A 27,983-nucleotide genomic window follows, 5' to 3' on the forward strand; every position below is an offset into this window, starting at 1 on the left:
GGTGGGGGGCGGGGGAGGGGACACTCATCCCTCTTCCTCTCTGGACAAAGATGCTGGTGGCTGTTCCATAGGAAATCCCCAAGGGTCCCTGGTGGTGGACTGCACTCTGTTTTTTCCTAATTATTCACTTTTTTAAATTCACGTGTTTATAAGGGTGCTGCCGAGCGCAGGCAGCTCTTAGAGACACCGGAAGCCCTGTGATGGGTTCTGGGGTCACTTTTACGAGGAAAGGCGCTAGAAATAGGAAATGGAACTACCCAATGGGCCTCAGGGCGTCGTGAGACTTTGGTACCAGCTTGCCAGTCACTGAGGGGGGAAAGGGATGACGTGGTGGCCCACTGCAGCCAGCGTCGGTGGAACAGGTGGATGGAGCCCCTGTGAGCTGGTGAGGCCTTATTTCCCTCCTTCTCTCCCCAGGTGGCTCCCACCCCAGGCACCCCCTCTGTTAGCACAGGCCTCTGGTTTAGAGCTTCCCTTTGGACCATGGTCACTGTGTCCTCTCCAGATGGGGAGGACACCGGGAGGAAACCGTGAGAAAGAGGCCCAGGGCAGGAGGGTACCTCGCCCAGGTGGGTCTGCAAGTCAGGTGCACACCTGTTCCGGACCCGGGTGTCAGCCCAGGGCGCTTCTTGAAGCCACCGCCCTGAGAAGGGCATTTGAAGGAAGGATTTCCAGGAAAGCTGATTTTAAGGGAAGATCAAATCTCTTCCTTTATCCCTATCTTACTGCCCCAGATCCACTTACCTCCCTGCTGAAGGACCCTAAGACACCGTGTCTCTCAGCGAGGCAGGTGGCAGGTGGCAGCCTTTAATCGACCCTAGAGGCGAGGGAGGCTTGGGGAGTTGGGAGGTGGGGGGAGAAGGCCTTCTCTCGGGTGGGGCAGGTCTGGCACTGTCTGGCTCTGGCCTTTTCTAGACGCTTCAATTAGCGCTGTTAATTATGGCTTTGTGAGCAGCCTGCCGCTCTCCCCATGCCCAGCCTGACACTGTTCCCAGTCTGGAGGCCCTCTTTCTGCTCTCACCTCTGCCCATCGGCAAGATAAAAGGTGTGGGAAAGTGCAAATAATGAGCAGTTTCATGTTCTCCACCCTTTCCCTCCTGGTGGTAAATATGCATAACAAAATGTCTCACGCGAACCATTCTTAAGGGTACAGCTCAGTGGCGATAATTAAGCACATCACCTGTTGTGCCGTCGCCACCGGCCACTCCAGAGCTTTGCCTCATCCCAAAGAGAAACTCTGTACCATTGCACAGTAGCTCCCCGGTCCCTGCCCGCAGCCCCTGTAACCTCTATCCTACCTTCTGTCTCTCTGAATGGAAGGACTCCAAGTTCCTCTCAAAAGGGGAATCCTGAACTACCAGCCCTTTTGTGTCTGGCTTATTTCCCTTAGCGTAGTGTTTTCGAGGCGCATCCACGCTGTAGCCTGTGTCTCAGCCGCCTTCCTTTTTGAGGCTGACACTCCACTGTCCACGCCGACCGCGTGTGTTTCTCCGTTCGGCCCTCCGTGGACGTGTGGGTTGTTGCTACGGGTTGGCTGCTGTGCGTGAGCGTCAGTGTACAACTCTCTCTCCAGGACTCTGCCTTCCATTCTTTCGGGTTCGCACCCAGGAGTGGAATCGCTGGATCTTACGGTCTTTCTCTGTTTAATTTTTTGAGGGGCTGCCACATTGTTGTCCATGGTGACTGTACCATTTTACATTCCTCCTAGCAGTTGTCCACATCTTTGCCAGGACTTCTTAGTGTCTCATTTTCGTCATTGTAATGGGTGTCAAGCAGTATCTCACTGTGCTTCTCCATCTTTTTAAGGGGAAGCCAGGCCCCGAGACACGCTGAGACAGGCCCTCCCCATTGCAGAGGCAGCTAGACCTGGACCCCAGCTTCCGGGCCCCCTCAGAGCCTCCGTACTCCACTCTACGTACTCCCAGCCCATCCGCAGGAAGCGGGGGGAGGGAGTGGAGGTGCGGGGTGTGTGTGTGTGTGTGTGTGTGTGTGTGTGTGTGTGTGTGTGTCCTGCTGCTGCCTTGCTCTCTCCACTGACTGTTGGGGGGGCGTGGGGTGGGGCCTTCCCTTTCCATCTGTCACTGGAGCAGAATGGCTGTGACCCACCGGAGGCGGCGGTGGTGGGGGTGTCAGTAACTTAAGTTTCATGAGTGGACCGTTGTGGCCATGGGCATTGGTGAAGGAAACTGCGATGTAGCTCTGGAGTGGAAGATGTGCAGCCATTACCTATGGCTTTGTAAAGAGTGTTTCATAATTTCCAACTTTCAGTGGCATGGAAACTACCCTTATGTGTTCTATTAAGTGTGTGTGGGGTGGGGGGGAGAGGGGGGCGATATGAAAACTCGCCGAAGAGCTCAGTGATGAAAAAGAAAGCCACTCATGGAAAAGAGATCTGGAGATGTGCCAAATTGTTATCAGCAGCCTCCTCCGGATTGATGGGAAATGGGTGGCTTGTTAATTTTTCTATTCTTTACATTATTAAATTTTGCAGATCTTCTACAATGAGCACACATTCCTTTTATATTTAGAAAAGTTTGATAAGAAAATAAAAATGACGGCAGCCATTCACGAGGCATATGTTGTTGCGGGGTCTATGAAGCGCATAGCTGCTCGGTGCTGTTGAGAGCCAGGCGTGAGTGAGACGCTCAGGGAGCTGCAGTGGGGCCTGGGGGCAGGTGGCACACAGGGACGCCCGGAAATGCAGAAGTGATACCTAAGGGAGGTCAGGGTGGGGCAGCCCTGTGACCTCCAGAACCAGGCCCCTGGAAGATGCTGTGGTAGGGCCCTGGCTTGGAGTCCTTTTGTCTCTGCGTGGTGAGGGCAGGTGGCTGACCCCTCCCAGCTTTGAGCTGGTCTCCTGGTGTGGCTGGCAGGAGGGCGGCCTGCAACCTGTGAAACCAGGGCCTTTTGGGCCCCAAGTTGGCCTTTGACCTCTGTCGCATCAATGGAACTCGGGACCTGCCTGGGTCCCTTGACCCCATGCAGTGGCCCAGCAGAGATCGGGGGTTGCGGGGGGTGGGGGGGTAAGCCATTCAGGCTCCAGGAATGACTGTCCATGGCTCTTGGGACAGAGCAGCCAGACTAGTCCAGCGCTTAAAAGAAGGGACTCAACAGCCAGTCTCTTGGTTCGGGTCACCACTCACTGGCTGTGACCTCGGGCAGTTGCTTAGCCTCCTGAAGCCTCTGTGTCCTCATAGGTAAACAGATGCTGATAGTAACTGCATCTCGGGGCTGCTGAAAGCATTACGAGAACCAATTCCTACAGATGGCACTTCGCATATTGTGTGCTTGGTTCCTGTTCCCGTCGTCTGGTTGAGAGGTAGGTTCTGACACCAGGCTGCTCGGGCTGCAATCACCTCTGTGAATAATAATACCACCTACCTCAGATGATTAGCATGAAGATGAAATACACCAGTGTAAGTAAAAGTGATTCAAACAGTGCTTGGTGCCAAGTAAATGCTCAGTAAATGTTAGCCACGACCCAAGGGGGTCTTCAGCTACTGCACACCAGACCAGCCCATTTGATGGCGGCTGGCATCTGCCAACTCATCTGATTGTCCCCAGAGTCCCATCTACTTGATTAGCGTCCATGACTCACGTGCTAAGTACTTTGATTGTACAGTTATTATCTTTTTAAAAAATATATATTTTATTGATTTTTTACAGAGAGGAAGGGAAAGGGATAGAGAGTTAGAAACATCCATGAGAGAGAAGCATCGATCAGCTGCCTCCTGCACGCCCCCTTGGATGTGCCCACAACCAAGGTACATGCCCTTGACCGGAATCGAACCTGGGACTCTTCAGTCCACAGGCCGACGCTCTAGCCACTGAGCCAGACTGGTCAGTGCTACAGTTATTATCTTATTATTATTAGCATTGTGGGCTCCAGAGGTTAAGATCCCTCCCCAGATCCTACCTCTCCCCACCCCTTTGCCAGAGCTGGCTCTCTTCTTGCTTGGGGTGGTCCAGCCTCAGTTGGTGCTGGAAGTCCGGGTCCCAGGCTGGAAGTGGGGTGCAGGCTGGCTGCCTTGGGGGTTGTGTGCTGAGCATTTGGATGAAATCGGAGAAGATGCTGCTTCTCTCCTCCCCTTGCTTCCCTGCCCTTTTGAAAAGGAGTCAGAGCCAAGAAAAAACATAACCCATAAATAAAGGGGACCATGAAAATAAAAGGAAAAAGAAATCTTGCTTTTGCGGCAGGCGTGGCTGTCGATGGGGCAGATAATGGGAGGAAACGTGGCCTTTGCCGAGAAAAAGAACGGAACAGCTTGTTCACTGGAAGGATGAATGCTGCTTGAGCCCGAGCAGCTGCACTGGTTTCCGATGAGCGAGCTCGTCTGGGGGAGATGCTGGTGATTAGGCCTCCACAGGCAGAGGGGGCGGCCACTCAGAACCCCTGCAGTGGGGAGGGGTGGGGGGGAGCAGCAGACCTGAGTGGGGTGCCCAAAGGTGGTGAGGCCAGTGCACCCAGGTCCAGCCCCTGGGGCTGCTGGTCACCATGCTCCTCCATTGTCTGCTCAAGCTGTGGAGCTCCATGTTCATGGAGGTGGAAGGTCGGACCCTCTGGAAGCCCCAGGCCTTATCGGGAGTATATCTTAGGAGGCGGGGCGGGGGGGGGGGGGCGCAGCAGGAGGCGAAGAGGCTGAGGTGGATGTGCTGGTTATGTGCCGAGGTCAGGTTCAAGGCTGTGCTCTGTCAACACTACTGGTGGCCTTCTTGGAGACCAGGGTTTTTCGACTCCTCTTTGTCTTGTACCACTCACCCGTCTTGATTGCTGGCCCATTTCCCCTGCCCCTGCAGTGGGTGGCTGAGGCAGGAAGAGGGAGAGGAACGAGGGGAGGAATCAGATACCTTTGTGGGCCCCCAGGATGCAGTGTGGAGGTGCCCACTTTGAGAGGGGGCTGTGGGCTCACGGATGTGTGGAGGCTGATACTGGAAAGGTCTTGTGGACAAAAAGGGGCCACATGCTAACCTGACTAACTCAGGGAAGGCCTACATGGCAGTTTTGCAAGCTCAGAGACCTAAGGTAACCACAAAAGATGGTCTAAAATTAAACTTTTTAATTAAAAAGCAGTTTATGGTGGATAGTCATGTCTTAGGCCAGTATCTTCCTTGACAAAGATCAGCTTCAGTCTTTACTGAGCCTATTGTCTTTTTGCATCTAAGATAACATACCTTTGGAATGTCAGGGTAACTTGTAACTTCCCTCTCTCTGGTCCCCTCAGGGCACAGTAAATGGCAGGGAGCAGCCCACAGATTTCCTCATTGTTATTGTTATCTTAATTATTGTTGTGGGTTTTTCCCCCCCAAACATTTGTATTGATTTCAGAGAGGAAGGGAGAGGGAGAGCTAGAAACATCAATGGTGAGAGAGAATCATTGATTGGCTGCCTCCTGGGGATCGAGCCCACAACCCGGGCATGTGCCCTTGACTGGAATCGAACCCGGGACCCTTCAGTCCACAGTCCGACGCTTTATCCACTGAGCCAAACCAGCCAGGGCTGTTAATTGTTGACTGTCAACTATCCTGCACCCACCTAAGAAAAAATAAGTATGTGCCTATCGTTTTACTTTTTATCCAATCCCAGAGGTTTCCCCACTTTGCTTTTTCCTGCCTCCCTAATCTATCGCCAGTGGAGTTCATGCAACCCACTTATGGCTCCTTTTGATGGTAATGTTTTATAAAACAAGGTGGAAAAACCACCATTCTCCGGAGCATTATCTCAATACATTGAGGTTCTGCTTTCCGGCAGCTGTCAACAGCGTGGCTCAAATACTAGTAAACTCACAAAAAGTCTTTACAGGTTTGAACGCTCTTATGTTGACAGTCCCCAAAAACCTCACACTGGCTTGGGGCTGAGTGCTCTGCTGGCAGAGGTTCCTTGGAAGCACGATCATTCATTCATTCATTCATTCATTTGACCGCAGCAGTACTAAGGGCCAGTCTACTATGGGCCAAGCATTGTGCTAAGCATTTTATATCCAACACTTACTCTAAGAAGCCGTGGCATAAAGAGGTTACGTCTCAAGTGCTCCCTGGCTCCTGCTTAGAGCAGTCTGGAATGGGGTCCTCACTTCTCCCGCCACCTTGATTGTGATGGCAACGTCCATTACAGATGTGGCACATGGCCGTGTGCCAGGCACTGCCTTTGCCTGTATGGTATTGCTTCTTCCTCACAGCCACACTGTGGGTGTATATTACCAGTCCCACCTGGGGACAGAGTGGTGGGCTGAGAGGAAGTGGGCGTGTCCGTGCTCCTGGTGAGAGGGTCTGGGGTTTAAACAACTACTACATGCATGTCTCAGAGCCTCCGTCACTCTGTCCTTGAGACTTCACCCAGCCTGGTTCCCACTGGAGCCTTCCCCTCTGTGGTCGTTCCTCTAGCCCAGTGATGGCGAACCTATGACACGTGTGTCAAAGGTGACACGCGAACTCATTTTTTTGGTTGATTTTTCTTTGTTAAATGGCATTTAAACATATAAAATAAATATCAAAAATATAAATCTTTGTTGTACTATGGTTGCAAATATCAAAAAATTTCTAGATGTGACACGGCACCGGAGTTAAGTTAGGGTTTTTCAAAATGCTGACACGCCGAGCTCGCCATCACTGCTCTAGCCCCACAGGGGCCGCCGCAGGGGCTGGCGGAACATTCACCCTGGCGCCCGGAAGCTCTGGAGGAGATGTGGGGGCTGAGTGGCTCAGGAGTTCTGCAAACTGGTCATCAGCCGGGAAGGGCAGGCACGTTGGTGGCCGGATATGTAGGTTTCCCGGCCAGTTCTGGTCCTTTCAGCCAGTCCGCTGCTTGTGGGGCCTGGACCCCTGACTCGGCGTCGGCACCTGCTGGGGAGATTCCAGGATGATTGGGAGCAGGGACAGGGCGACCTGAACGGGGTTGAGAGGGCAAAGAGGGAGACCTTCAGGGGCGGATGGAGAAGGAAGAGGGCGACGTGCCCACGCTGGGGTCGGGTGGGGGGAGCTTCCCCAGAGTGTGGTGGGAGGGATCAGGGAGCCAACTTTATTTCTGCTCTCGGCAAACATCACGTTCGATCCTCCTCATAATTTTTCAAGATGGTTATTATTTGGCTCGTTTTGGAGTTGGAGAAGTGGACACTTCCCATGTTCATTCACACAGGGAGCCTGTGGTGACGACAAAGCCCATTGTTTAGGCTGGCCAGGACGCCTCCCGGCCAGGCCGGAGGGTCACACCTGCCCGCGGAGAGCTGGGATGGCCGGGAGCCCTGGGGAGGGAGACAGACAGCCTTCTCTGCTTTAGATCTCTCCCCCTCCTTCCTTCCCTGAACACATATTCTGCCCCAGATTCTTGAACTGTGTGTTACCTTCTAATCGCTAAGTAGGTGTTGGAACCTTCATTTCCACACGGAGAAGCCAGGGTTTGAGAGGCGAGGCTTCTCCGTAAGTTCCCACAGTGGCCCTGGTTTCTTTGGACTGATTCTTCCTTGGCTGCGACTCAGGTTGAAAGCAGCTCGAATCCTGTACCCGGTGACAGTGGCAGATCTGCCCGCAGGGCCGGGTCCTGTCCCCTGGGTGGCGGGAGAGTGGGGCCCGGGCATCGGTGAGGCCGGGGCGCAGAGCCACCTCTGCTGGCCTGGGTGGGGCGGGAATGGCGAGCTCCCCCACTCAGTAGTGAGTCTGAGTGAGTGCTCTGCCGCGGCATGCTTTTATTTATTTATTTTTTAAAAATACGTGTTTTTATTGATTTCAGAGAGAGAGGGAGAGAGAGAGAGAGAAACATCAGTGAGAGTCATTGATCGGCCGCCTCCTGCACACCCCCACACTGGGGATCGAGCCGCAACCCGGGCATGTGCCCTGACCGGGAATCGAACCGTGACCTCCTGGTTCATAGGTCAATGCTCAGCCACTGAGCCACGCCGGCCGGGCTGTTTATTTTTTTGCCTCCCTCCCTTTGGTCAGTGTTCAGAGCTATCCCAAAAGGGAGGCCTTTGACCAGACCGGTCAGGCCCGGCTGCATCGTTTCTGCGGTGCCAGCCCTGCCTGGGACACAGCATCAGGCCCCAGAGAAGGGACCCCTGGGGGCCCCGTTTACCTCTTCTCTGTCTTACCCAGGCTGGGAGGGCGCACATCCCCCTGGGAACCTCCGTGGCACTGCTGGAAGGCCCCTCTGTCCCTTCTTTCTTTTCCTTGGCTCTCCCTCTGGGCTGGGAGCAGGCTCGGGTGCCACGGATGGGGCTGTGGATGGGAGCATCACAGCTCCTGCCTCTCCCACCTCCTCCAGTCCTACATGCCCGGGGGGGGGGGGGTGGGTCAGCTACAAAGGAGCTCTGTCTGGAGCTGGGTTCTGTACCAGAGGTGGGGGGGGGGGGGGCGCTGCCTCCTTTGCAGGCGCTGGGCATTCAGGGAACCTCCTTTGGCTGGTGTTGGCGGCTCTGCCACCTTGGCCAGCCCAGAGCAGTCCGGGGACTGGGAAGTGTTGGCTGTGGCCCCCTCCTGAGCTGGCCTAACCAGATGGGCACCCGCCCTGGGCCCACAGAGGCCGGGCAAGGCGAGGGGCCTCTCAGGAAAGCTTTGTCTCCAGTCTGCAGCCAGCCCAGCCCCCAGCTCCCAGTAAACATCGGAGATAGGATCGGGCGGAGCCAGGAAGGGTGGCAGGGTGCGGCCTGGGAGAAGAATGGCAGGATGTGGCACCGGGCACCGTTCTGGGCACCCACGCCTCGGGCTATTGTTCAGGGCTGCCTGAGGCTCTCAACTCTCTGGAGCTTTGAGAGGAAGTGCCATTCCCCTGGGACTGCGGCCCTGCCCCACCCCTGCGGCCTGGCCCTCTCCCTGGCAATGCCTTTGGCACCACCCACTCAGGGCCAGCCTGGGACTGGGAGCTGCCTAAGAGGGACTTGGTGTGTGCCCAGGGGTAGGAGGGTCTGCCTGTCTGTCTGTCCAGGCTGTCTTCCTGTCCCCGGGGTCTGAGTCACCCATCATGCTTCGATGACTGGAATTTATCTCTGTCTTTATCTGCATCTAGATTTGGGGGTGGGGGGGGCGGGGGCCCTCGCTGTGGAGGGAGGAAGGGCTGAGTGAAAACTCCTTTGATTCCAGTCCAGCTGGGCTGCTCGTTGGCTGATTGGGAGAGGAAGTGGCTGGTGATTTGTTTGGGGTAGAAGGGGCTTGGTGCGCGTGTCTGTGGGTGGGTGGGCCGGGCGCGGGTTGGTTGTGGGGAGGAGAAAAGGAGCCGGCACCTGTAGTGCTCTGAGCCACGGGCCCTCCGTGGAGGGCAGGCGCCTCCGTGCCTCGTCCTGGGCCCTGCAGTGGGGCCCCAGCTGAGACTCAAGGTTCTACAGCATCAAGGGTGAGGATGGCTGGAGCCTCTCCCCTTGGGGGCCTTGACCTGTGATGCTCAGGTGAGAGAAGGCCAAGAGAAGGAGGCAGCGGAGGGGGGCCTGGGCGGGTTCCCGCGGAGGGAAGCGAGGGTAGAGCAGGGGTGCTGCTCATGTCCCTGCTGGTTAGGCTTCTCTGACTCGAGTTCTGAAGCAGCACTGCCCCCAAAGCCGTGTGGACTTGACCTCCCCGGGCCTTGGTTTCTCCATTTATAAAATATGGAGTACGCCTGGGCCAGAGGGAGGTCAGGTCCACGGGAGCACTTCCTCCAGAGTGGGTGGCCACTGACCAGGACCCGGTGGGACCTGGGGGAGCCCAGTAACTCCATCTCCTGTGGGCCGAGTCCTTTGGCTCCTGGGTGGCTGGGGCGAGGGGTGTGTGGCTGCTGAGCTTAAAACCTCCTGTGGAACCACGTGGATGGTCTTAGCGTGGAGCACGCTTGGTAAGAAAAGGGGACAGGACTTTGAGGGGGTGTTTAGTCTCTGTAGGGAAGACTCCCACAGAGGTTTTAAATCTGAAAGCTACGGGCAATGTTTTCACCTGCCCCAAGGTAAAAACCAAAGGGAATGGACTTGCTTTGCTGCTGGGAGATTTAGGTCACCCCCGGGAAGATCTTAGATGTAGGAAAAGGCAGCTGAGGATAACGGTGTGGGAGGTGGGGCTGTGGGAGGGAAGCCGCCCAGAGCAGCATCTGTCTAGTAATGAGGGTAATTGTAGCTGTCACTTGTGATGCATCCAGGTCTGCCTTGCGTTATGCTGCTGAGCTATATTCTACTTTCTGATCGTTGCACGAATATTTATTGAGCACCTACTCTCTGCACCAGACACTGTGCTAGATTCTGGGGCCACAGGGATGAGCAAAAACAGTACCCTGAGTGGGGTTGAGTGGTTTCTCGGGCTACTGGGTGAGTCAGAAATAAATTAAGCATGTGAAGGTGTCATTACCAGCTATGATAGGTACTTTGAACACCAAGTTCAGGGTGCCATGAGAATGTGAAAACGGGCATATATTGCAGCGTCTGGAGTGTTAGTGGAAGGCTCATCTCTTCATAGCGGGCTTTTAAATTTCCATCTTACTGAGGAGGAAACCGGTGCAGAGAAGTTAAGGCACTTGCCCAAAGTTGCACAGCAATTAATTGGGCTGAATTGGGTTTCAAATGCGCTCGGGTCTGCAAGACCCCACCCACAGGCTTTTCTCTCAACCACTTGACTCTAGGACAGTGATGGCGAACCTATGACAGGCGTGTCGGGTGACACGCGAACTCATTTTTTTGGTTGATTTTTCTTTGTGAAATGGCATTTAAATATATAAAATAAATATCAAAAATATAAGTCTTTGTTTTACTATGGTTGCAAATATCCTGAAATTTCTAGATGTGACACGGCACCAGAGTTAAGTTAGGGTTTTTCAAAATGCCGACACGCCGAGCTCAAAAGGTTCGCCATCACTGCTCTAGGAGCATCCTGGGCCATCCAACAACGTAATGGTGCTTACCCTGTATTATCCCATCTTCATGGACTCCTGTGCGGTCTGGTCTGGGTTCTTTTTATTTTTAATCCTCACCCGAGGATATTTTTCCATTGGTTTTTAGAGAGAGTGGAAGAGAGAGGGAAACACAGAGAGAAACATCGATGTGAAAGAAACAACATCGATTTTGGTTGCCTCCACACACCCTGACCAGGGCCCAGGCTGGGAGGAGCCTGCAACCGAGATGCGTGGCCTTGACCAGAATTGAACCCCGGGACCCATCGGTCACTCTGTCCACTGAGCCAAACCGGCTAGGGCCCTTCTGCGCTCTTATACCCAATATATGGTTGAGGAGGCAGAGGTTCAGAGGTGAATTAACTTGCCTAAGGTCACACAGGTCAGCTGGTCGTAGGGCAGGAATTTGAACCCAGGTCGTTAAACCCAAGTCAGCTGGTCGTAGGGCAGGAATTTGAACCCAGGTCGTTAAACCCAAAGCCTGTGCGCTTTCCACTCTATTCCACCCCCACCCCGGGTACCCTGCTTTACAAAGACCGCAGAGGTCAAGCAACCTGTACAGCAAGCATGTCAAACTCGCAGCCCGTGGGCCGCATGCCTTGTTTATTGGGCCCGTGTTAGCCTTTGAATTTAACATGCTTGCTGTACAGGGACTGTCAGCTGCAGTGACAGCAGGGCTGTGTCAGTTCCCTACCCTGCACCTCGTTGTCCCTTGATTAGTTTATCACACATGACTTCTGCTCAGCATTCGCAAAGAGCTGGGGTGGTTGGGGTCCAGAGCCTGGTACCCATGTTCCTCGGAGAGACTTTCCTGTCTGTGGGCCTCAGGCCGTGAAAGGACAGGAAGGCTCTTCTTGAGCAGCCTGTGCTCAGGGGGCAGAGGAAGGAAAAGAGGGGCCCAAGGACCTTCTCCCCCAAAGCTGAGACCCGGAGGTGCCTCCCAGAGGACCCGTGGGGCCGCACTGTTGCTGCTCCATCAGCCCTCGGGCGCAGGGAGGGCCGGCCAGAGCCAGTGCCCAGCGTTGGACGCGAGTCCGAGCCCGTGGGAGTAAAGGGCCATTGTCTGGGCAGCAGGCTCTGGCAGGGTTATTTGGTGGGCACCCCGGCCTGGTGAACAGACGGACGCCTCCCAGCCAGCTTGGCTGGTCACCAGAAGCCATTTTCTTTGTTACCAGACGCTGGGCCAGAGGCCAGGCTGAGCCAGGGGGAGCTCCAGGAGACGGGCTCCCAGGAGATAGGTCATCACAGAGCCCACGGAGGACTCTGGGGGCGAGGTGTGGGTGGGCAAGGCCACAGAGAGGAGGGACATGTCCGAGGGCAGCAGTGCCCACGGGAATGGAGTGTGAGCCACAGGGTCACTACCTTTTCTCGTGTAGCCTGACGGAGGAGCAGGTGGGTGAACCTTCACCGGTGTCTTACTTAACCCAACGTTTACAAAATGGTGTCAATGCAACAGAACCAGCTCTTTTCAAGCTACTTTACGTTCTGATGCCTGAAAGCCCAGGCGTATTTCACACGGAGCCCGTTGCCACTGGGGCCGGGCAGTTGTACGTTCTCAGTGGCTTCGCGGGCCAGCGGCTGGGCCCATTCAGACGGAGAATGCCCTCCTCTGCCTCCCCTCCAGCGGGGGACAGACGGACGGTCAGCAGCTGGCTCTGGGGGGCGGCAGCCCAGTTCCACCCAGGCCTGGAGGCCCCGGACCTGCTCGCCGAACCATGCGTTGCTGCGTGGGTTCTCGGCTGGGCTGCCGTGGGAAGGAAGGCTGGGCGGAGGGAGCCGGAAGGCCACGAGGTTGGGACCGAATGGAGGAGAAAGGCCCTTAGGACCCAAGTCCAGAGAAGGAGGCGACCCGGTGGCCTGCCCTGCCCTGCCCTGCCCGGGCCAAGACCGGCGGAGCGGTGGGTGTGGGCCGGCCGGGCGGGCTCAAAGCCACAGGCCCGCATTGTTCGCCTGTCACACTTCCTTTGGCTTTATTGCCTTTGTCCAACACCCTATTGTCTGGTTTCCTTTTGTCCCCCTTTCAGCACCGCTGCCTTTTATTTCCCAGCCTGCCTGGTTGTTTTCATTTCTTTTGTCTGAAGTTCCTGAGAGGAAGGTTTTATTTTCAGCGGTTTGATTAATTCACAGCTTGAGCCGGGTTTGTTTGTTATGTAATTGCTGCCCTCAGCTTCAGGATAATACCCCCCCTTGCCCCCTCCCCCACCCGGCCCGCCCGCTTTGACCTGGCTCCGCACCCCTCCCTGTGCCCGGATGGGCTGAGCCGCCCACTTCCTGGTTGCTCTCCAGGTCCCTGGCTGGTGGGAGGGCACCCGGGGCTGGACCCCAAAGCCCTGGTGAGCTGGTGGTTGTGGTCTTGGCTCCTGGGCTGGCGCTCCCAGGGTCAGGCCTGCCTCCCCTCCTTGCCCTGCAGTGCCCTGTCCTGGGTCCCACACCAGCCCCAGGGCACCCTGCCTTCTGCAAGTGGCAGCAGAGTCTGGGCTGACCTGTAGGATGGCACCAAATCAAACACGTCTTATTCAGCTGCAAGGCCTTTTCACTTATTTCGTGTGTTGTATGCGGCACATTCTGTCATATATTACGGGTCACGAGAAACATTGAGTTGCACAGAGTTGATGCACTAGACAGATACAGTGCACCTGCAGTTTAATTTAAGGGATGTTTTACTACATCTGATTTTTGCCTGGCACTCCCCTCTTTAAAAAATTAATGCCCACGTAAAAACAATTTTATTTAACAGTGCTTCTCGAAGCGGCATGTTTCAGAACCACCTGGAGGGCTTGTTAAAACAGGTCCCCGCCCCACCCGCAGAGCCTCTGATTCGTGAGGGACCCATGGCTTGGCCTCTGAGCCTCCAGGCCCTGCTGAGGTGGTTTTCCTTGTGCTGCATCATCCCAGCTGGCCGTGGTCTAACAGACCACGTAGGTGCTTACTGCTGCCTGGTAGTGTTCCGGACACTGTACAATAACAGTTCCCAGCCCATTTTACAGATGAGGAAACTGAGGTGTGAAGAGGATAAGTTACTCAAGGTCACTCGGCAGCTAGTTGAGTGTCCAAGGCAGGACCCAGGCATTACTCAGTGGAACCTGCTGTGGGACCCCCCGCTGGCCTGTCTCGGTGACTTTGGAGGGTGAGCAGGGCAGCTGTGGGGATCTGTCTGCCTCTCTGGCCCTGAGCCTGGCATGACCCCTGGCAACCCCTCCCCAGGACCCTGGGATGGCCCTGCCACTCTAGAGGTGACAGGTGGGGAGGCAGGCAGCAGTGGGAGCAGAGTGCTTAAGCTGGGATCGCAGATGCCTGCTGGGCCAGCTCTCATGGAGACTGTAGCTACATCAAAGGACACGTTTTCTTAAAGCCCCTCATCCACCTCTCAGCCTGCTCTTTTCCCACTTTTGGTAGAGACGTGGATATACGAAATAGTTCTGTTTTATCATCTCTACTATGAGGAAGACAGAGGATAACCGTATGATACAGGGTAGCTGATCCTTGGCTTCCCTTTTCGGGAGTGGTGGGGAGTAAGGCAGACTGGCCTGTCCATGGGGGCACCTCATTTCCAGCCAATGGCTGCCACAGACCGACTTCAAGAGAAGTTCAAATCCAGATTTTTATGTGATATCTTCTTGGTTTTTAAATTTTGGTAACATTACAAATATGTGTACACTGGGGGCCCCCAGTGGGAGCTTCCGTATTGTATGGGTGCCTGTGTGGGACCCGCTGGGGCGGGGGGGAGGAGGAGCTGCCCTGGGTCTCAGGACGCGCCTCGTTCACTCTGCCCTCCTCCCTCAGGATGTCCATGAGGAGCCCCGGCTCTGCCCAGCTGGCCCTGGATGGCGGTGGCACCATGGTGAACTGTGCCGTCAAGTCCGAGGGGAAGCAGGAGCCCTGCCGCGAGGCCCCCCCGGGCTCGGCTGCCACAGCTGACCCCCAGCCCGGAGACCCAGCCCGAGCCGCCCAGGATGGTGATGACCCCCGAGCTCTAGCCCAGGTGCCCAGCGCTTTCCCAGGGGCTCCTGGGTCAGTGTCCCCACCACATCCATGCACCACCCCTCCCCCGCCCCCAGTCCCCCAGCTGGATGGAGGGGCAGGCAGAAATGGTCATCTCTGGGGCAAGACTTAGGTGAGTGGGGAGGAGCTGCCAAGCCCATGGGGGCCACCTGTGTGGCCAGTCCTTGCCCCAAGGACTAGTTGGGAAGATAGGATACTTATACTCAGAGTTTAGCTTAGCGGTAATCTACCAGCCTTTTGATCTGATTTAAGAAAACCAGTCTTATAACCACAGCCAGGGTTAAGTTGCCGTTAGGACAACACACTTCCTCCTCCTTAAAATGAAGGAGCTGAACTACAGGAGCAGTAAGGACTCTGGCAGCTCTGAGGAATTCCGTGATTCCATGTAAGAGATGTAAAAAGGGAATAAATATACAATTAAAAGCCAAGTGAGGAGAAAATAGGAGAGCTGTAGGGTTCTTTCTGAGCAGGGGTCCAGCCTGCGGGCGTGTGTGGGAGCAGGTTAGGAGGCTGGGTGGTGATCAGGGGAGGCTTCCTGGAGGAGTGGGGCCTGAAGCTGGATCTTAGAGGAGAGGAGTCAGAGGAGGAGAGGAGAGAGGGGTCAGTGTCTACACATTGCGGACCAGTACTTTTATTGCTAGCTTTACCCAGTGGCCAGATAAGTTTCTGTTGAACGAGTACAAAAAACGTTTTACATAAACGTTAAAGGCACGCTTTACAATGAAATGCCCATTGCCTTTTGAAGTTATCTGTTACACGTTCTTACAAGCTAACATCTTTTTAAAGGATTCTTGTGGTTGGTCACAAGCCTCAGAACAGAAAACACGAGAATTCTCGCGATCCATCCGCAGTGTGTTGGGTGGGGCCCTAGGGGTGCCCCACCTGGGTGGAGTGGCGGGTATGTGTGCGCAGAGGAGCAATAAGCTGGCGTTCGGCCACAGGCGTTGGCTCCCTTTATTCCAGCACAATCCCGTGACGGGTGCGTTTCCATTCTCAGAGGCAGAGGCAGGTTCAGAGAAGTTCAGGGACTCATGTGAGATCCAGGACCTGAGTCACAGCCTGGACTGAGCCTGGTTGCTTATCTTTAAGCCTTTTATTCTCTTTAGGAAATCAGGCAAATCAGAGCAAAGGTAGGGAAGGTGGGAGGGAGGGCCCCACCGTGTCCATCTCCGGGGTGCTCGGCCCTGGCTGCGGCCTGCCCCCCTCTCCTGGAGGTGACAGCGGCATCCGGTGTGTCCTTAGGATTGCAGCTCACCAGAGAGCAATGTGTCCCCTGAGCCCAAGAGACCAGGCGACTCTGAGGCTGCTTCTGGGAGCCAGGAGAAGCTGGACTTCAACCGAAATCTAAAGGAGGGTAAGCGTCCGCCTTATTGGAGATGGGCGGGGCGGGGCGGGGCGGGGACGGTGTGGTCCTTACGCCTTTGGTGCCTTCCAGTTGTGCCGGCCATCGAGAAGCTGCTGTCCAGTGACTGGAAGGAGAGGTTTCTGGGAAGAAGCTCCGTGGAAACAAAAGATGTCAAAGGTGAAGGCCCTGGGGGCGGGCAGGGGCGGGATGGCTGAACCCCCCTACCCCTCCTCCCGGCCTGACCACGCAGTCTAGGCCTACAGGGCACTTCTCGGGGCTCTCTGCTCTCAGAGCTGGCTTTGCCGCCGGACTCCTGCCTGCCTCCTGGTCAAGCATGAGGTCTGCGCACTCACCCCCGGGCGGGAGAGGCCTGACGGGAAGTGAGTCTCCTGGATATGGGTTCCGGCTCTGAGCAGGGACCCTCGTGACCTCGGCATGTCGTTGCCACTTCCCAGGTCTCACTACAGACTGACCTGAACGTTCCTTTTCACGTTTGAAAATGGTTTCTAGGTCACAGGACCCCACTGAGTGACTTCAAGGGTGCTGAGCGGTTCGTTGGAGATCATTTTCCCCATGCGGTTGATCACACTCACACAGGGCGCTTTATTTATTTGCAGGAGAAAATAACCAAATGTAATACATACATATGTATGGGGACCCCACATACAGGAGAGAGTCAGGGACCCCACTTGCAGGAGAAGTTCAGAGATAGAAAGGGGGAGTGAAGTTATAAGACACTGAGCCGGGGGTGCGGTGAGATGCCTTGGGAGCGTCACAGGGTCCCTGCAGGATGCCAAGAAGAGCAGATGTTCAGTAAATAAAATGTTGCCCTGTCATATAGGTGGGTTAAAAGGAGATTGTGCTGATAATTTCTAATTATGGGCAAGGCCCCTCATTCAAGTTCCTTTAGGAAGTGACTCGTAAAAGGTGGGGCAGAGGTTTCTCTTGAGCCTGAGGCTAAAACTGCCTTTAGCTCAAAACCATCGCACGCCGCAGCACACGTGTTGGGGTGGCCAAAGTCGTATCTCATTTCAGGAGGCAGGGTGCCCGTGGGCTCCCAAAGCCATGCCCATGGTGCAAGCAGCCAGGTTTTCAGTAAGAGGCCGCTATGGACACCAAAGGAAAACCAAGGTTAATGATTGAAGCAGACTGTAATCTCGGTTTCTGAGTTCTGAAGGCAGGCAGCTGGGAAGATTTCTAGATGTCTGGCTCGAAGCATCTTCAGATGGAGCGAAGGCAGTGGTCTGCATGTGAATGTCTGGCGATCCTCCTGCTGCCGGCACAAAGATTGTCCCGAGATGAGCTGTTGGGGTGACTTCTCTGAGGTCTACATTACGTTGTCCCTCTTTAGCTTCTGTGGCCTTGGGAAAGGGCGGTTTTAGTGCTCAGTGATTCTAAGTCAAAGGATGGGAAAGTGAAAATGTTAGTTTGAAGGGTTGCAGTCAGATATTTAAGAAAACAAAAAACTCAGGATCCAGTCCAGTTTATAGGTAGAAAGTCTTAAAAACTCAAAAGACAGTGAACAGCAATAGAATCTCATATCCACAAGGTCTATTATAGTTTGTATTGAAACATATTTTCTCTCTATAATCACTCCCATCTTTACCAAAGAAAGCCACATTAAGACTTGTAAAATTAGTTTCAATAAATTTGGCCTGATTATTTGTAGAAGTTCAGCAAGAATAGTAATTAATCACATAGCTTCTTTTTAAAAAAATAAATTTTTAAAATTAATTTCAGAGAGGAAGGGAAGGGGGGGAGAGATAGAAACATCAATGATGATATAGAATCATTGATCGGCTGCCTCCTGCATGCCCCCTACTGGGGATTGAGCCCAGAACCTAGGCATGTGCCCTTGACTGGAATCGAACCTGGGACCCCTCAGTTTGCAGGCCGAAGCTCCATCCATTGAGCCATACCAGCCAGGGCGCCACTAGTTGTCTTGACCTTGCCTGCTGACGAGGGTGGTAGGGTCAGGGCTAATTCCAAGACGTTTTTCACAAGGCCGTCCGTCGAGGTTCGTATGTCTGGCTCAGTGAAGTGGGCGTCTCCGTCACAGAGGACACTTTAAAGCAATGCAGATGCCCAGGTGCTACCCCCACCCACCGAGTGAACCCCAGAGGGCGGGGCCTGGGCATCTGTATTTTCCAGAGACTCCGAGTAATTCCGAGGCACGGGGCCTTGGCCTGGCGCTTCTGCGTCTGCCTTGGCTAAGTTGGAGGGCAGGGGAGCACGAGCAGGTGTCGGTGGCCAGATCCTGGACTAAAAGTTTTGCATTCCTTGTCCTTCAATCCCGTGTGCTCACTTGTAGATTAAAAAACTCAAGCGCCGCCCTAATCAGTTTGGCTCAGTGGATAGAGCGTCAGCCTGCGGACTCAAGGGTCCCAGGTTCGATTCCGGCCAAGGGCATGTACCTTGGTTGCGGGCACATCCCTAGTAGGGGGTGTGCAGGAGGCAGCTGATCAATGTTTCTCTCTCATGGATGTTTCTAACTCTCTATCCCTCTCCCTTCCTCCCTGTAAAAAATCAATAAAATATATTAACAAAAAAACTCAAGCGCCGAGAAGTTGGCATCTTGCCAGCAGCTCCCAGGCAGGGTGGCTGCAAAGGGGGGTTCGACCCCTGGTCTGTCTTGCTCCAAAGCCTGAGCATGTCCGCTGGGCCGTTCTGGGGGATGGTTGTGCACCCTGACCCTGTGGCCCTGGGCACTTGAGGATGTCCAAGGGGCGGGCAGGGCCCAGAGGCCCCACCGTCGGCATTTCCAGCGGCAGCTAGTTGTCCGACAGCGCAATGTGGAGCCCTGTCCAGGGCAAGGCTCCTGTGTCAGCCACCTCTGTCGCCCCTAACGGGCCCGAGACTGAATATCAGACGATGGATGGCTGGACAGGTGAGCAACAGAAATGCTTCCCTCGGAACAGGGACCCAGGAGAGCCTGGCCGAGAAGGAGCTCCAGCTTCTGGTCATGATCCATCAGCTGTCCACCCTGCGGGACCAGCTCCTCACCGCCCACTCGGAGCAGAAGAACATGGCTGCCATGCTGTTCGAGAAACAGCAGCAGCAGATGGAGCTGGCCCGGCAGCAGCAGGAGCAGGTAGGCCGGCTCGGTGTGGCTTCCTTTCCAGGGGGCGGGACTCTCAGAGCCCAGAGGGGAGCACCTTGGTGGCAGGCTTGGCCAGTGTGGGCCCAGGGGGTGGGCAGGAGGGGGCGAAGGCTCTGGGGGGAGGGGGCGGTGGGCCAGGGCCGAAGGAGTCCCCCCTGGCTATTCGTAAGCCAAGTGGGGAGGGGATGTTGAAGGGTCCTGCCCAGCCCCCATCCCTGGCCTCTGGGGGAAGGAGAATAAATTCTGTGGGTTCGCTGTTCTGCTTCTTGCCCGCTCAGCTCTCCTCCGTGTCTGCGCTCTTGGAAGGCTGAGTGTGGTGGGGCCTAGAAGGATCTGGGAGGTGGGACCTGGGGCCCGAGCCCACGCCCCCCTTGCCTCCTCTTCCCTCTGCCAGATCGCGAAGCAGCAGCAACAGCTAATTCAGCAGCAGCACAAAATCAATGTCCTTCAGCAGCAGATCCAGGTGATGAGAGGGGTGGGCAGGCGAGGGGGGAGCTGGAGCTGAGGGTCTGGCATCTGCCAGGAGAGGGGCTGGGACACGGAGGGACAGGCAGGGTCATTCAGACGTGACCCTGAGGAGGGGGCTCAGTCCTGCTCCCCTCCCCTCCCCTGTCTTCTTCCTCTGTTTCAAGGGAGGGGCTCAGAATATCTTCCATCTTCCTCCCAGCTGGGACCGGGGGCAGGTAGACAGCCCACGGAGGTGGCGTGGGGTCAGATAGATCCCCAGGCCCTGCGCCTCTCCTCCCCGTCTACCCTCTGTCCAGGGCCGACCAGCCGTTTGGGCCTCCGGGGGACTCACACAGGGTTTCTTTGCTCTCAGCAGGTCAATATGCCTTATGTCATGATCCCAGCCTTCCCCCCAAGCCACCAGCCTCTCCCTGTCACCCCTGACTCCCAGCTAGCTTTGCCCATCCAGCCAATCCCTTGCAAACCAGGTGAGTGTGGAGGGGAGGTCCCTGAGGGGCGGGGGGGGGGGGGGGGCCTAGAACCACTCGCATCCATGAACTTGCCGTGTAGTCTTTCTCAGCCTCACCCAGTGGGAGAAGAATCCCTTGTTTCAGAATGTCACTGGGAGAATGAAAGCTAGTACATTGGAAACCACAGTGCTTTCCACATTGAGCAGATCTTGCTCTAGTCCTGTTACACTTACTGCACCAGAATATTAATATCTTAAACGTTAACTGAGCCTTCGTCCATGTACGTCTCCCAAATGTATGCTTTTGTTCTCGCCTGGCCTCGTCACTCTTGCGCTCTGCCCTGTCCCTGAAACACCGACCGCATCAGGCGCTGTGTGGTTGTCGGATGGCCATGGGGGACATGGCGTGGACTGGGAGCTCCAGGAATTTAGTCTGGGGAGGGAGGGAGAAGTTTGCCAACAACCAGGGAATCTGGGAAGGTGTCTTGAGGAGCTGGCGCTTACCTGGGTCCTGGGAGAGTGGACTGTGAAGGTGGAGTGGGAGCTGCGGGTGGAGGGCACGGGCGAGGCGGTGCAGGCAGAGGCCCTGGAACTGAGGCGAGTGTGTGACCAGGTGGCGGGGACTGGCTGGGGAGGCAGTGGGACTGAGCGTGGGGTTGGCTCTATTTTGTAGGCTGGGGGTGTGCTTGAACCCTTAGTAGAGGATGTGTTGTTGTGCTGGCTGTGGGGGACAGGGCATGGAGGGGACCCCCTGAAGGTAGAACACCGGTAGGTGCCTGCTAAGGGGAATCCAGCACTAGCAGGTGATAGCCTGACCGAAGGCAGTGACGGTGGGACAGAGGCAGCGATAGCAGTATTAGGCCACGATTGTGGATTCCTCGTGAGTGGTCATGGGCAGGGCAGAAATGCTGCCTGTAATGGCCCAGGAAGGGGAGTAGCTTTTACGTCAACTCCTCCGGCCACCCTCCCTGTTCCGGGGAGTCCGACAGGTTCCCCACCACGCCTCTGGCCATGGGCACAGCCCCCTGTCAGCCCCACGGACCCTGCCTTAAAGGAAGATTCCAGTGGGCTGGGGGGAGGCTGGAAGCGGGAGACGGGGAGGGGAGGGGAGGGCAGCAGCACAAACCATGGCCATTCCAGGTGAACATAGAGCAGAGCCGCAGGGGTGAGGAGGACGCAGGGGTGAGGAGGGCAGGGGCCACATACTTTGTGGACAAGGGAGGCATGAACTAAGCTGAGGAAGACCTGGAGTGGCCAGGCTGCCACCTGCCTCGTTTGCTCCAGAATTCTAGTAAGGAGGGGGCCTGCAGGCCGACACATGCCCCTTCCCGGAGCCCCATCGCCTATAGCATGGGGTCCAAGCTCCAGAGCTAGGCCTTCACAAGCCCACCTTGCCCACCCTGTGCCCACCTCACTGCCCACATCCTGCTCTCATACACCACCACTTCAGCTCCCCGCGCGCCTGCCAGCGTCAGCTCACGTCTCAGCGCCCCCCAAGGAGCCTGCTCCAGCCCCTCCATCTGGAGCAAAGTTCTCTCGAATGCTAGCTACTCGTCCCAAACGACCCTGGGCCACGTGGTTAGTGATTTGTATGCATGGCTCTCTCTCCACCTGAACTGTCAACCCCTTGATTCTGGGCCTGGCTGAGGAGGCCGAGGTAGACGAGGAAGAAGAGAGTGCCGTGCAGAGGGGAGAGGACAGGCTGAGGGCCCGGGTTCACATGTCAGAGCTCCCATTGACAGGAGCCCATTAACTCCTCCAGGTCTGTTTCCTTATCTGTAAAATGGGATAATGCCATGAGCACCTATTATATACTGCACCGTAAGGATTATTGTGAGAGAATGCACAGGAGACAGGCTGCACAACAGGTAGCTGCTTGTGTACCCTGCACACAGTAGGTCCAAAAGACAAGTGTCTGTAGAGTGAGTAGACGGTGTCCTGTTCTCGTTTCACCGTAGGCTTGGAACCCAGGCCCCGTGGCTGGGAAGGGCAGGACAGGTGATGATGCCTGTTGGCGAGCAGGCAGGGGTGGGGAGGGCTCAGGAGGTCCTTCGCAGCACCTTGGGCCTGGGGCGCGGTGGTTGGAAGCAAGCAGGGCCAGCTCCGAGCCTCCTGCGCTTCGTGCTGCTGGGACCTCGCCGCGCTGTCCTGTGCTCATCCTGGACTTTTCTCCTTGCCGCCTTCTCCGCAGTGGAGTATCCGCTCCAGCTGCTGCACAGCCCCCAGGCCCCGGCTGTGAAGAGGCCTGGGGCCATGGCCGCCCACCACCCACTGCAGGTACCGTTCTGCCCACTCCCCAGCCGGGCTGGTCGGCTGGCTGGCTGCCGCCTTGGCTGTTCTGGGCATGCTTATCCCCTCTGTCTCTCTGCGGGGCCTCCCTTGGTGTCTCTCACCCTCTGCCTCTGGGTCTCCCTCAGGAACCCTCCCAGCCCCTGAACCTCACAGCCAAGCCCAAGGTCCTCGAGCTGCCCAACACCTCTAGCTCCCCCAGCTTGAAGATGAGCAACTGTGGACCCCGCCCTCCCAGCCATGGGGCTCCCACACGGGACCTGCAGTCCAGCCCCCCCAGCCTGCCTTTGGGTAAGCTTCCTCCCTCCTGTACCTCTCCCTTAGCCCTCGTCTAGGGGAGAGTATAGAGTATGGTATGACCTTGGGAATGACCTTTCCCCTCTAGGTTAGACTTGCTCTGGTTGGCCCCTTTTAGTTCCGCCCCCCACCCCCGCCGTATCTGCCTGGCACGCTGGCCTCAGGTGGTTCAGGCCCCGGGGTTGCACAGTCTCAGGGCGTACTATCCTCACTTCCAGTCTACGGACACCACGGCCAGTGTAAATGGCACCCCCTTGGGGATGTGCAGTGCAACAGCCCTGGGAAGGGGCCAGAGGGAGCACAGGAGGGGCATGGCATGGGGCGAGCCCTCAACTCCTCTCCCCTGTCCCTTCTCTTCCTGTCCCATAGGCTTCCTCGGTGAAGGGGACGCTGTCACCAAGGCCATCCAGGATGCTCGGCAGCTGCTGCACAGCCACAGCGGGGCCTTGGACAGCTCCCCCAACACGCCCTTCCGGAAGGTATGGGCCCCCACTCCTGTGCCTGGCAGCAGGGAACAGATGGTGGCCAGGGGCGGAAGGCAGGGTTGGAGGCCACCAAAGGGAGAGGTGGGGGTGGGAAGTGGGGTGACAGAGGGAGGCTGATGTGCAGGTTGTCCCGTCAATCCCAGGACCTCATCAGCCTGGACATGTCCCCAGTCAAGGAGCGACTGGAGGAGACCTGTGTGCACCCCCTGGAGGAAGTCATGCTGGGCTGTGATGTGGACGGTGAGGCTCTGGGCCCTGAGCTGGTGGGCAGGAGGGCCCGCCTCTGCTTCCCACCAGGGCGGGTCATGTCTGTGGGGTCCCATATGTATCTGTCTGTCCTTGGGCCCCTGGCCTGGCCTCTGCTGGGTGCTGTGGGAGCCCCCAGCGCGCCCTAGTGGTGAACCATGGGGTGCTCTTTCTGCTGGCCCTGAGAGACTGTCCTTCCCTGTTCCTGCTGCCCCGCTGACTCCGCCCCGTCCCCCAGGCTCCCGCCACTTCCCCGAGTCCCGGAACAGCAGCCACATCAAGAGGCCCATGAACGCCTTCATGGTGTGGGCCAAGGACGAGCGCAGGAAGATCCTGCAGGCCTTCCCGGACATGCACAACTCCAGCATCAGCAAGATCCTCGGTGAGGGTGGGGGTCTGCGGAGCTCGGGTCCCGGAGCCACAGGCCAGGGGACAGGGTGGCTGGGGCCTCCTGGATCCACTTGGGGCTTTCATGGTGACAGCCCACACCGTGTTGAACTCTGGTGGAATCTGATGGGGTGTGGGAGTCAGGCGGGAAGTGGGACAGCTGGGCCCTGGGGTCTTAAACCATTTAAAAAATATGTAAGCTTTTTATTGATTTCAGAGAGAGGAAGGGAGAGGGGGAGAGAAATGGTTGAAAAAACCACTGATTGGCTGCCTTCTGCACACCCCCTACTGGGGATTGAGCCCATAACCCGGGCATGTGCCCTGACTGGGAATTGGAACTGTGATCTCCTGGTTCATAGGTTGATGCTCAACCACTGAGCCACACGGGCTGGGCAGTGGAAAGCGTTAAATGAGGTTTCCTGATCGGAGGCCAAGGTGGGATGTAGGGTGGGGCAGGTGGGGTGAGAAGAGGGCAGTTGTTTTCAAAAAAGAGGCCCCTTCAGTGTCTGTGCCGGTCTCCTGTGAGCACAGACACCAGATACTCTGTCCTGAGCAGGGCGCCTGTTTATTGGGGGCCTGCGGTAGCTGCTCTTTTGTTTATGCAAATCCTGCAGACAAGAGGCCTCCCTCCCCGAAGTTGCTGGGTAGGTAGGAATGTGTGTGGGTGCTCTACCTTAAACTGACAGTTGGATGCCCATATACATGCCAACTTCATTCATTCATTTGCTCGACGTCCCAGGAGCAGCTAAGTGCTTTCACATGTATCTGGGAATTCAAAACCTTGGCACCTCCAGGGCCTGCAGGGGGCTGGGGGTGGTCGGCAGAGCCCAGCGCTGACTGCCTGCCCCCGGGGCTGGGCCAGGCTCCCGCTGGAAGTCCATGACCAACCAGGAGAAGCAGCCCTACTACGAGGAGCAGGCCCGGCTGAGCCGGCAGCACCTGGAGAAGTACCCCGACTACAAGTACAAGCCGCGGCCCAAGCGCACCTGCATCGTGGAGGGCAAACGGCTGCGGGTGGGCGAGTACAAGGCCCTGATGAGGACCCGGCGCCAGGATGCCCGCCAGAGCTACCTGACCCCGTGAGCAGGCCCTCTCCCCGGCGGCTGAGACCGTGTGCGTGTGCATGTGCGTGTGCGTGTGTGTGTGTGTGTATGTGTGCGCGTGTGCTGCTCTTGTGAGTGGCTGGGCGTTGATGTGTGACTTGCCTTTGTGACTGCATGTGCCTCTCTATTGGCTGTGTGCATAGGGGGGTGTGTGTGGCTGCAGGGGCAGCTGTGTGTGGCGGGAACCTAGTGGCCCAGGATGTACATTTGTGACCGAGTGTGGGGGACTGGCATGCACCTGGGAAATGTGCCTGTGGATCCCATTTCTGACAAACTCAGTAAAAATTCAGGGGTGCTATTCCTGACGTGACCAAAGCAAGCATTTAAACAGTTTCCAAAAGTGGGGTTCAAGCACAGTCCTCCAGGAATCTATTGAACACGCCTATGACCTGAGACTCCCATGTGCGTGCGGGGCTGTCGCTGACGATGAATGCGGCCAGCAGACAGCAGACGGGGGCGGGGTGGGAGTGAGAGGGCATGGCCTGAGGAGGCCTGGAGGGGAGCGGGTGGGGGGAGGTGAAGGTGCCGAGTAACCCGCCTCTTGTCTGCCCCGAAGCTCGCAGGCAGACCAGGTGCAGATGAGCGCCCCGGAAGTGCTGTTCCCTCGGGTGGCACAGCCCCCGGCGGAGCACTGTGTGCCCCGAGGCCTGGACCCCAGCATGCCCGTCATCGTGAACACCTGCAGCCTCAGGGAGGAGGCCGAGGCCGCGGAGGACAGGCACTCGGTGGCCGACGGCGAGATGTACCGGTACAGCGAGGACGAGGACTCGGAGGGCCAGGAGAAGAGTGACGGGGAGCTGGTGGTGCTCACAGACTGAGCTGGGGAGACCTGGCCTCGGGCAGGGGCACAGCCAGCTCACCTGGACTCTGTTGGTACTTGGACTTGGGTGGCTGGACTTGGGTGTCCTGGTAGACACAGGCCCCCTCCCCACCACGCCTGCTGGCATGGCCACATGGCAGGGCCCGCATGGTGGTGATGGCTGAGCTCCTGGGTCTTCGGGGCTCATGGCCAGGGGACACTGTATGATCCTCCCCTCCGGCAGGTCTACCCCCCTGGGGGCATGGCAGCTTCAGACCCACCTCCCTGGAGCCACTCGCTTTGTTTCCATTCTTGTCCTGGCTGGCCAGCCACCATGGGACCAACGCCCCCCCCCCCCCCCCCCCCCCCCCCCGCCCCTCCACGTGCACACATGGCTCTTCTCACCAGGATCCCTTTGCACTCGGTGCAGAACGGTCTGGCTGTCCCTCTTTGTTTGATCGCCGCCAAGCCTGTGTGCCTCTGGCTGCTGCGCGTGTGCACGCGTCTTCACCCGTCATTCACTGCATATTTATTGAGTGCCCACTATGTGCCAGGCACTGTTGCTGAGTTCCTGTGTGTCCCTGGATGCTGTCTTGCTTCTCTGGGGCCGCTTTCTGAGCTCTCTCTGTCCCCAAATTGCTACCTCTGTCAGTCTGGGTGTCTCAGGTTCTGTGCATCCTTGTGTGCGTTTCTCTGTCCTGTCTCTGCAGGGCCCCGTGTCTCTCTCCCCTCCTGGTGTCTGACTGCCGCTCTGCCCTGGTCACTCTGGGTCTCTGAAGGACCCTGGGCCACCCTGGCCTCCCTGCCCACCCTTTCACCCCCTCCCTGACTTGCTGGTGGGTCCCCACAGCCATTGTCGGTTCCCAGCAGCATGGGATGTGCTCGGCCTCCAAGGAGCTCCGTCCTGGTGGCCCAGACCCTGGCCCCATCCGAGTGCCAGGAGTGGGAGCAGGAGGACGGGTGGCGCCCCCTTCCTGTCAGTGACGAAAGCCCTGGAGAGCCGGCTCCCTCGGCACTGGTCTCCATCCCCCCCACACAGCTCTGCCTGCTCCTGGCTCTACACCGGGGACCTGCCTCTGCTCCCGATCACCGCACAAGTTATTTCCTTAAGGAAATTAAGTCTCTTTGGCATGACTCCAAAGATCCAGGTGGGTCTGAGTAGGAAGGGAACCCCAAATCCCACAGGGGCAGGTGTGGAGTCTGTGCCTACCCTCATCTGCTCCCCAAAGCCCAACTTCTCTCCAGGCTGTTTCTTTTTTTATGACTGTAAACATAGTGCTTTATTTTGTTAATAATAAGATAATGATGAGTAACTTAACCAGCACATTTCTCCTGTTTACACGCGGGAATTTTTTGTTTTCTGTTGGTATAATAAAGGCAGACCATTTCCGAATCACGGGCCCTTGCACAAGGGAGCGGGGAGGCACCAGCTCAGGCACCACTGCCCCCTCGTGGCAGCTCGAGGGACCTCCAGGCGTTGGGCGGAGAGGAAACATCCCCAGCAAGCAAGGGGGGCTCAGGCTCAACGATCCCCTCAGCCCCCCTTCCCGCCCCGCCACTCCCTTACCCTGTCCCCAGCCCCCAGTGCACACTGGACGAGGGGAGCACTGCCCTTGTCTCCAGAGCCAGACCTCACCACAAAGTGTCTGTCCTCCCAGGCCCTAAGGAAGAAGGTAAAACGCTGTAATGAGCCAGGAAGCTTGGGTTCTCCCACAACTGGTCACGTGTGTGTGTGTGTTGGGTGGGGGGTTGTCAGGACTCCCCTTTGGGTTTCATTGTCCTCATCCAAAAACAAGGTTATTAAGCCGTATCCATGGTTCTTACCCCTTTAAGAGGTGCCTTTGAGGATCTAATGCAGTGATGGCGAACCTTTTGAGCTCGGCGTGCCAGCATTTTGAAAAACCCTAACTTAACTCTGGTGCCGTGTCACATACAGAAATGTTTTGATATTTGCAACCACAGTAAAACAAAGATTTATATTTTTGATATTTTATATATTTAAATGCCATTTAACAAAGAAAAATCAACCAAAAAAATGAGTTCCTAGGTGTCATAGGTTCGCCATCACTGATCTAATGAAAGCCCTGGACATGCCCTCTTCCCAGAAAAGTGTGCACACGGACACCCCGAGCCCATGTATGAGCTCCCCAGGGCCTCTAATGATGTGTTTCAGGGCTACATGA

The 27,983-nt window shown here is 56.5% G+C and overlaps 1 protein-coding gene across 7 annotated transcripts in view; it reads left to right on the plus strand.

The window, feature by feature from the left end:
• SOX13 (SRY-box transcription factor 13) overlaps positions 1–26,172 on the plus strand; it is a 45,447-nt gene extending 19,275 nt beyond the window's left edge. For 3 of the 7 annotated variants that reach the window (XM_036342811.1, XM_036342810.1, XM_036342812.1), the window contains 13 exons: positions 14,615–14,813; positions 16,076–16,187; positions 16,269–16,355; positions 19,097–19,269; positions 19,673–19,741; positions 20,099–20,213; positions 22,386–22,471; positions 22,612–22,774; positions 23,150–23,259; positions 23,409–23,505; positions 23,750–23,893; positions 24,761–24,977; positions 25,558–26,172. In XM_036342811.1, coding sequence (XP_036198704.1) covers positions 14,616–14,813; positions 16,076–16,187; positions 16,269–16,355; positions 19,097–19,269; positions 19,673–19,741; positions 20,099–20,213; positions 22,386–22,471; positions 22,612–22,774; positions 23,150–23,259; positions 23,409–23,505; positions 23,750–23,893; positions 24,761–24,977; positions 25,558–25,819 — 1,833 coding nt within the window. In that variant the 5' untranslated portion in view covers position 14,615 and the 3' untranslated portion in view covers positions 25,820–26,172. Of the gene's footprint in view, positions 1–3,230; positions 3,320–9,223; positions 9,372–14,614; positions 14,814–16,075; positions 16,188–16,268; positions 16,356–19,096; positions 19,270–19,672; positions 19,742–20,098; positions 20,214–22,385; positions 22,472–22,611; positions 22,775–23,149; positions 23,260–23,408; positions 23,506–23,749; positions 23,894–24,760; positions 24,978–25,557 lie in introns of those variants that run through there. The other 4 variants (XM_036342813.1, XM_036342814.1, XM_036342808.1 and 1 more) reach the window with 4 other exon arrangements.
• Positions 26,173–27,983: the final 1,811 nt, after the last annotated feature.

This window comes from Myotis myotis, unplaced genomic scaffold (assembly GCF_014108235.1).
Source record: "Myotis myotis isolate mMyoMyo1 unplaced genomic scaffold, mMyoMyo1.p scaffold_m19_p_18, whole genome shotgun sequence".
NCBI lineage: Eukaryota > Metazoa > Chordata > Mammalia > Chiroptera > Vespertilionidae > Myotis > Myotis myotis.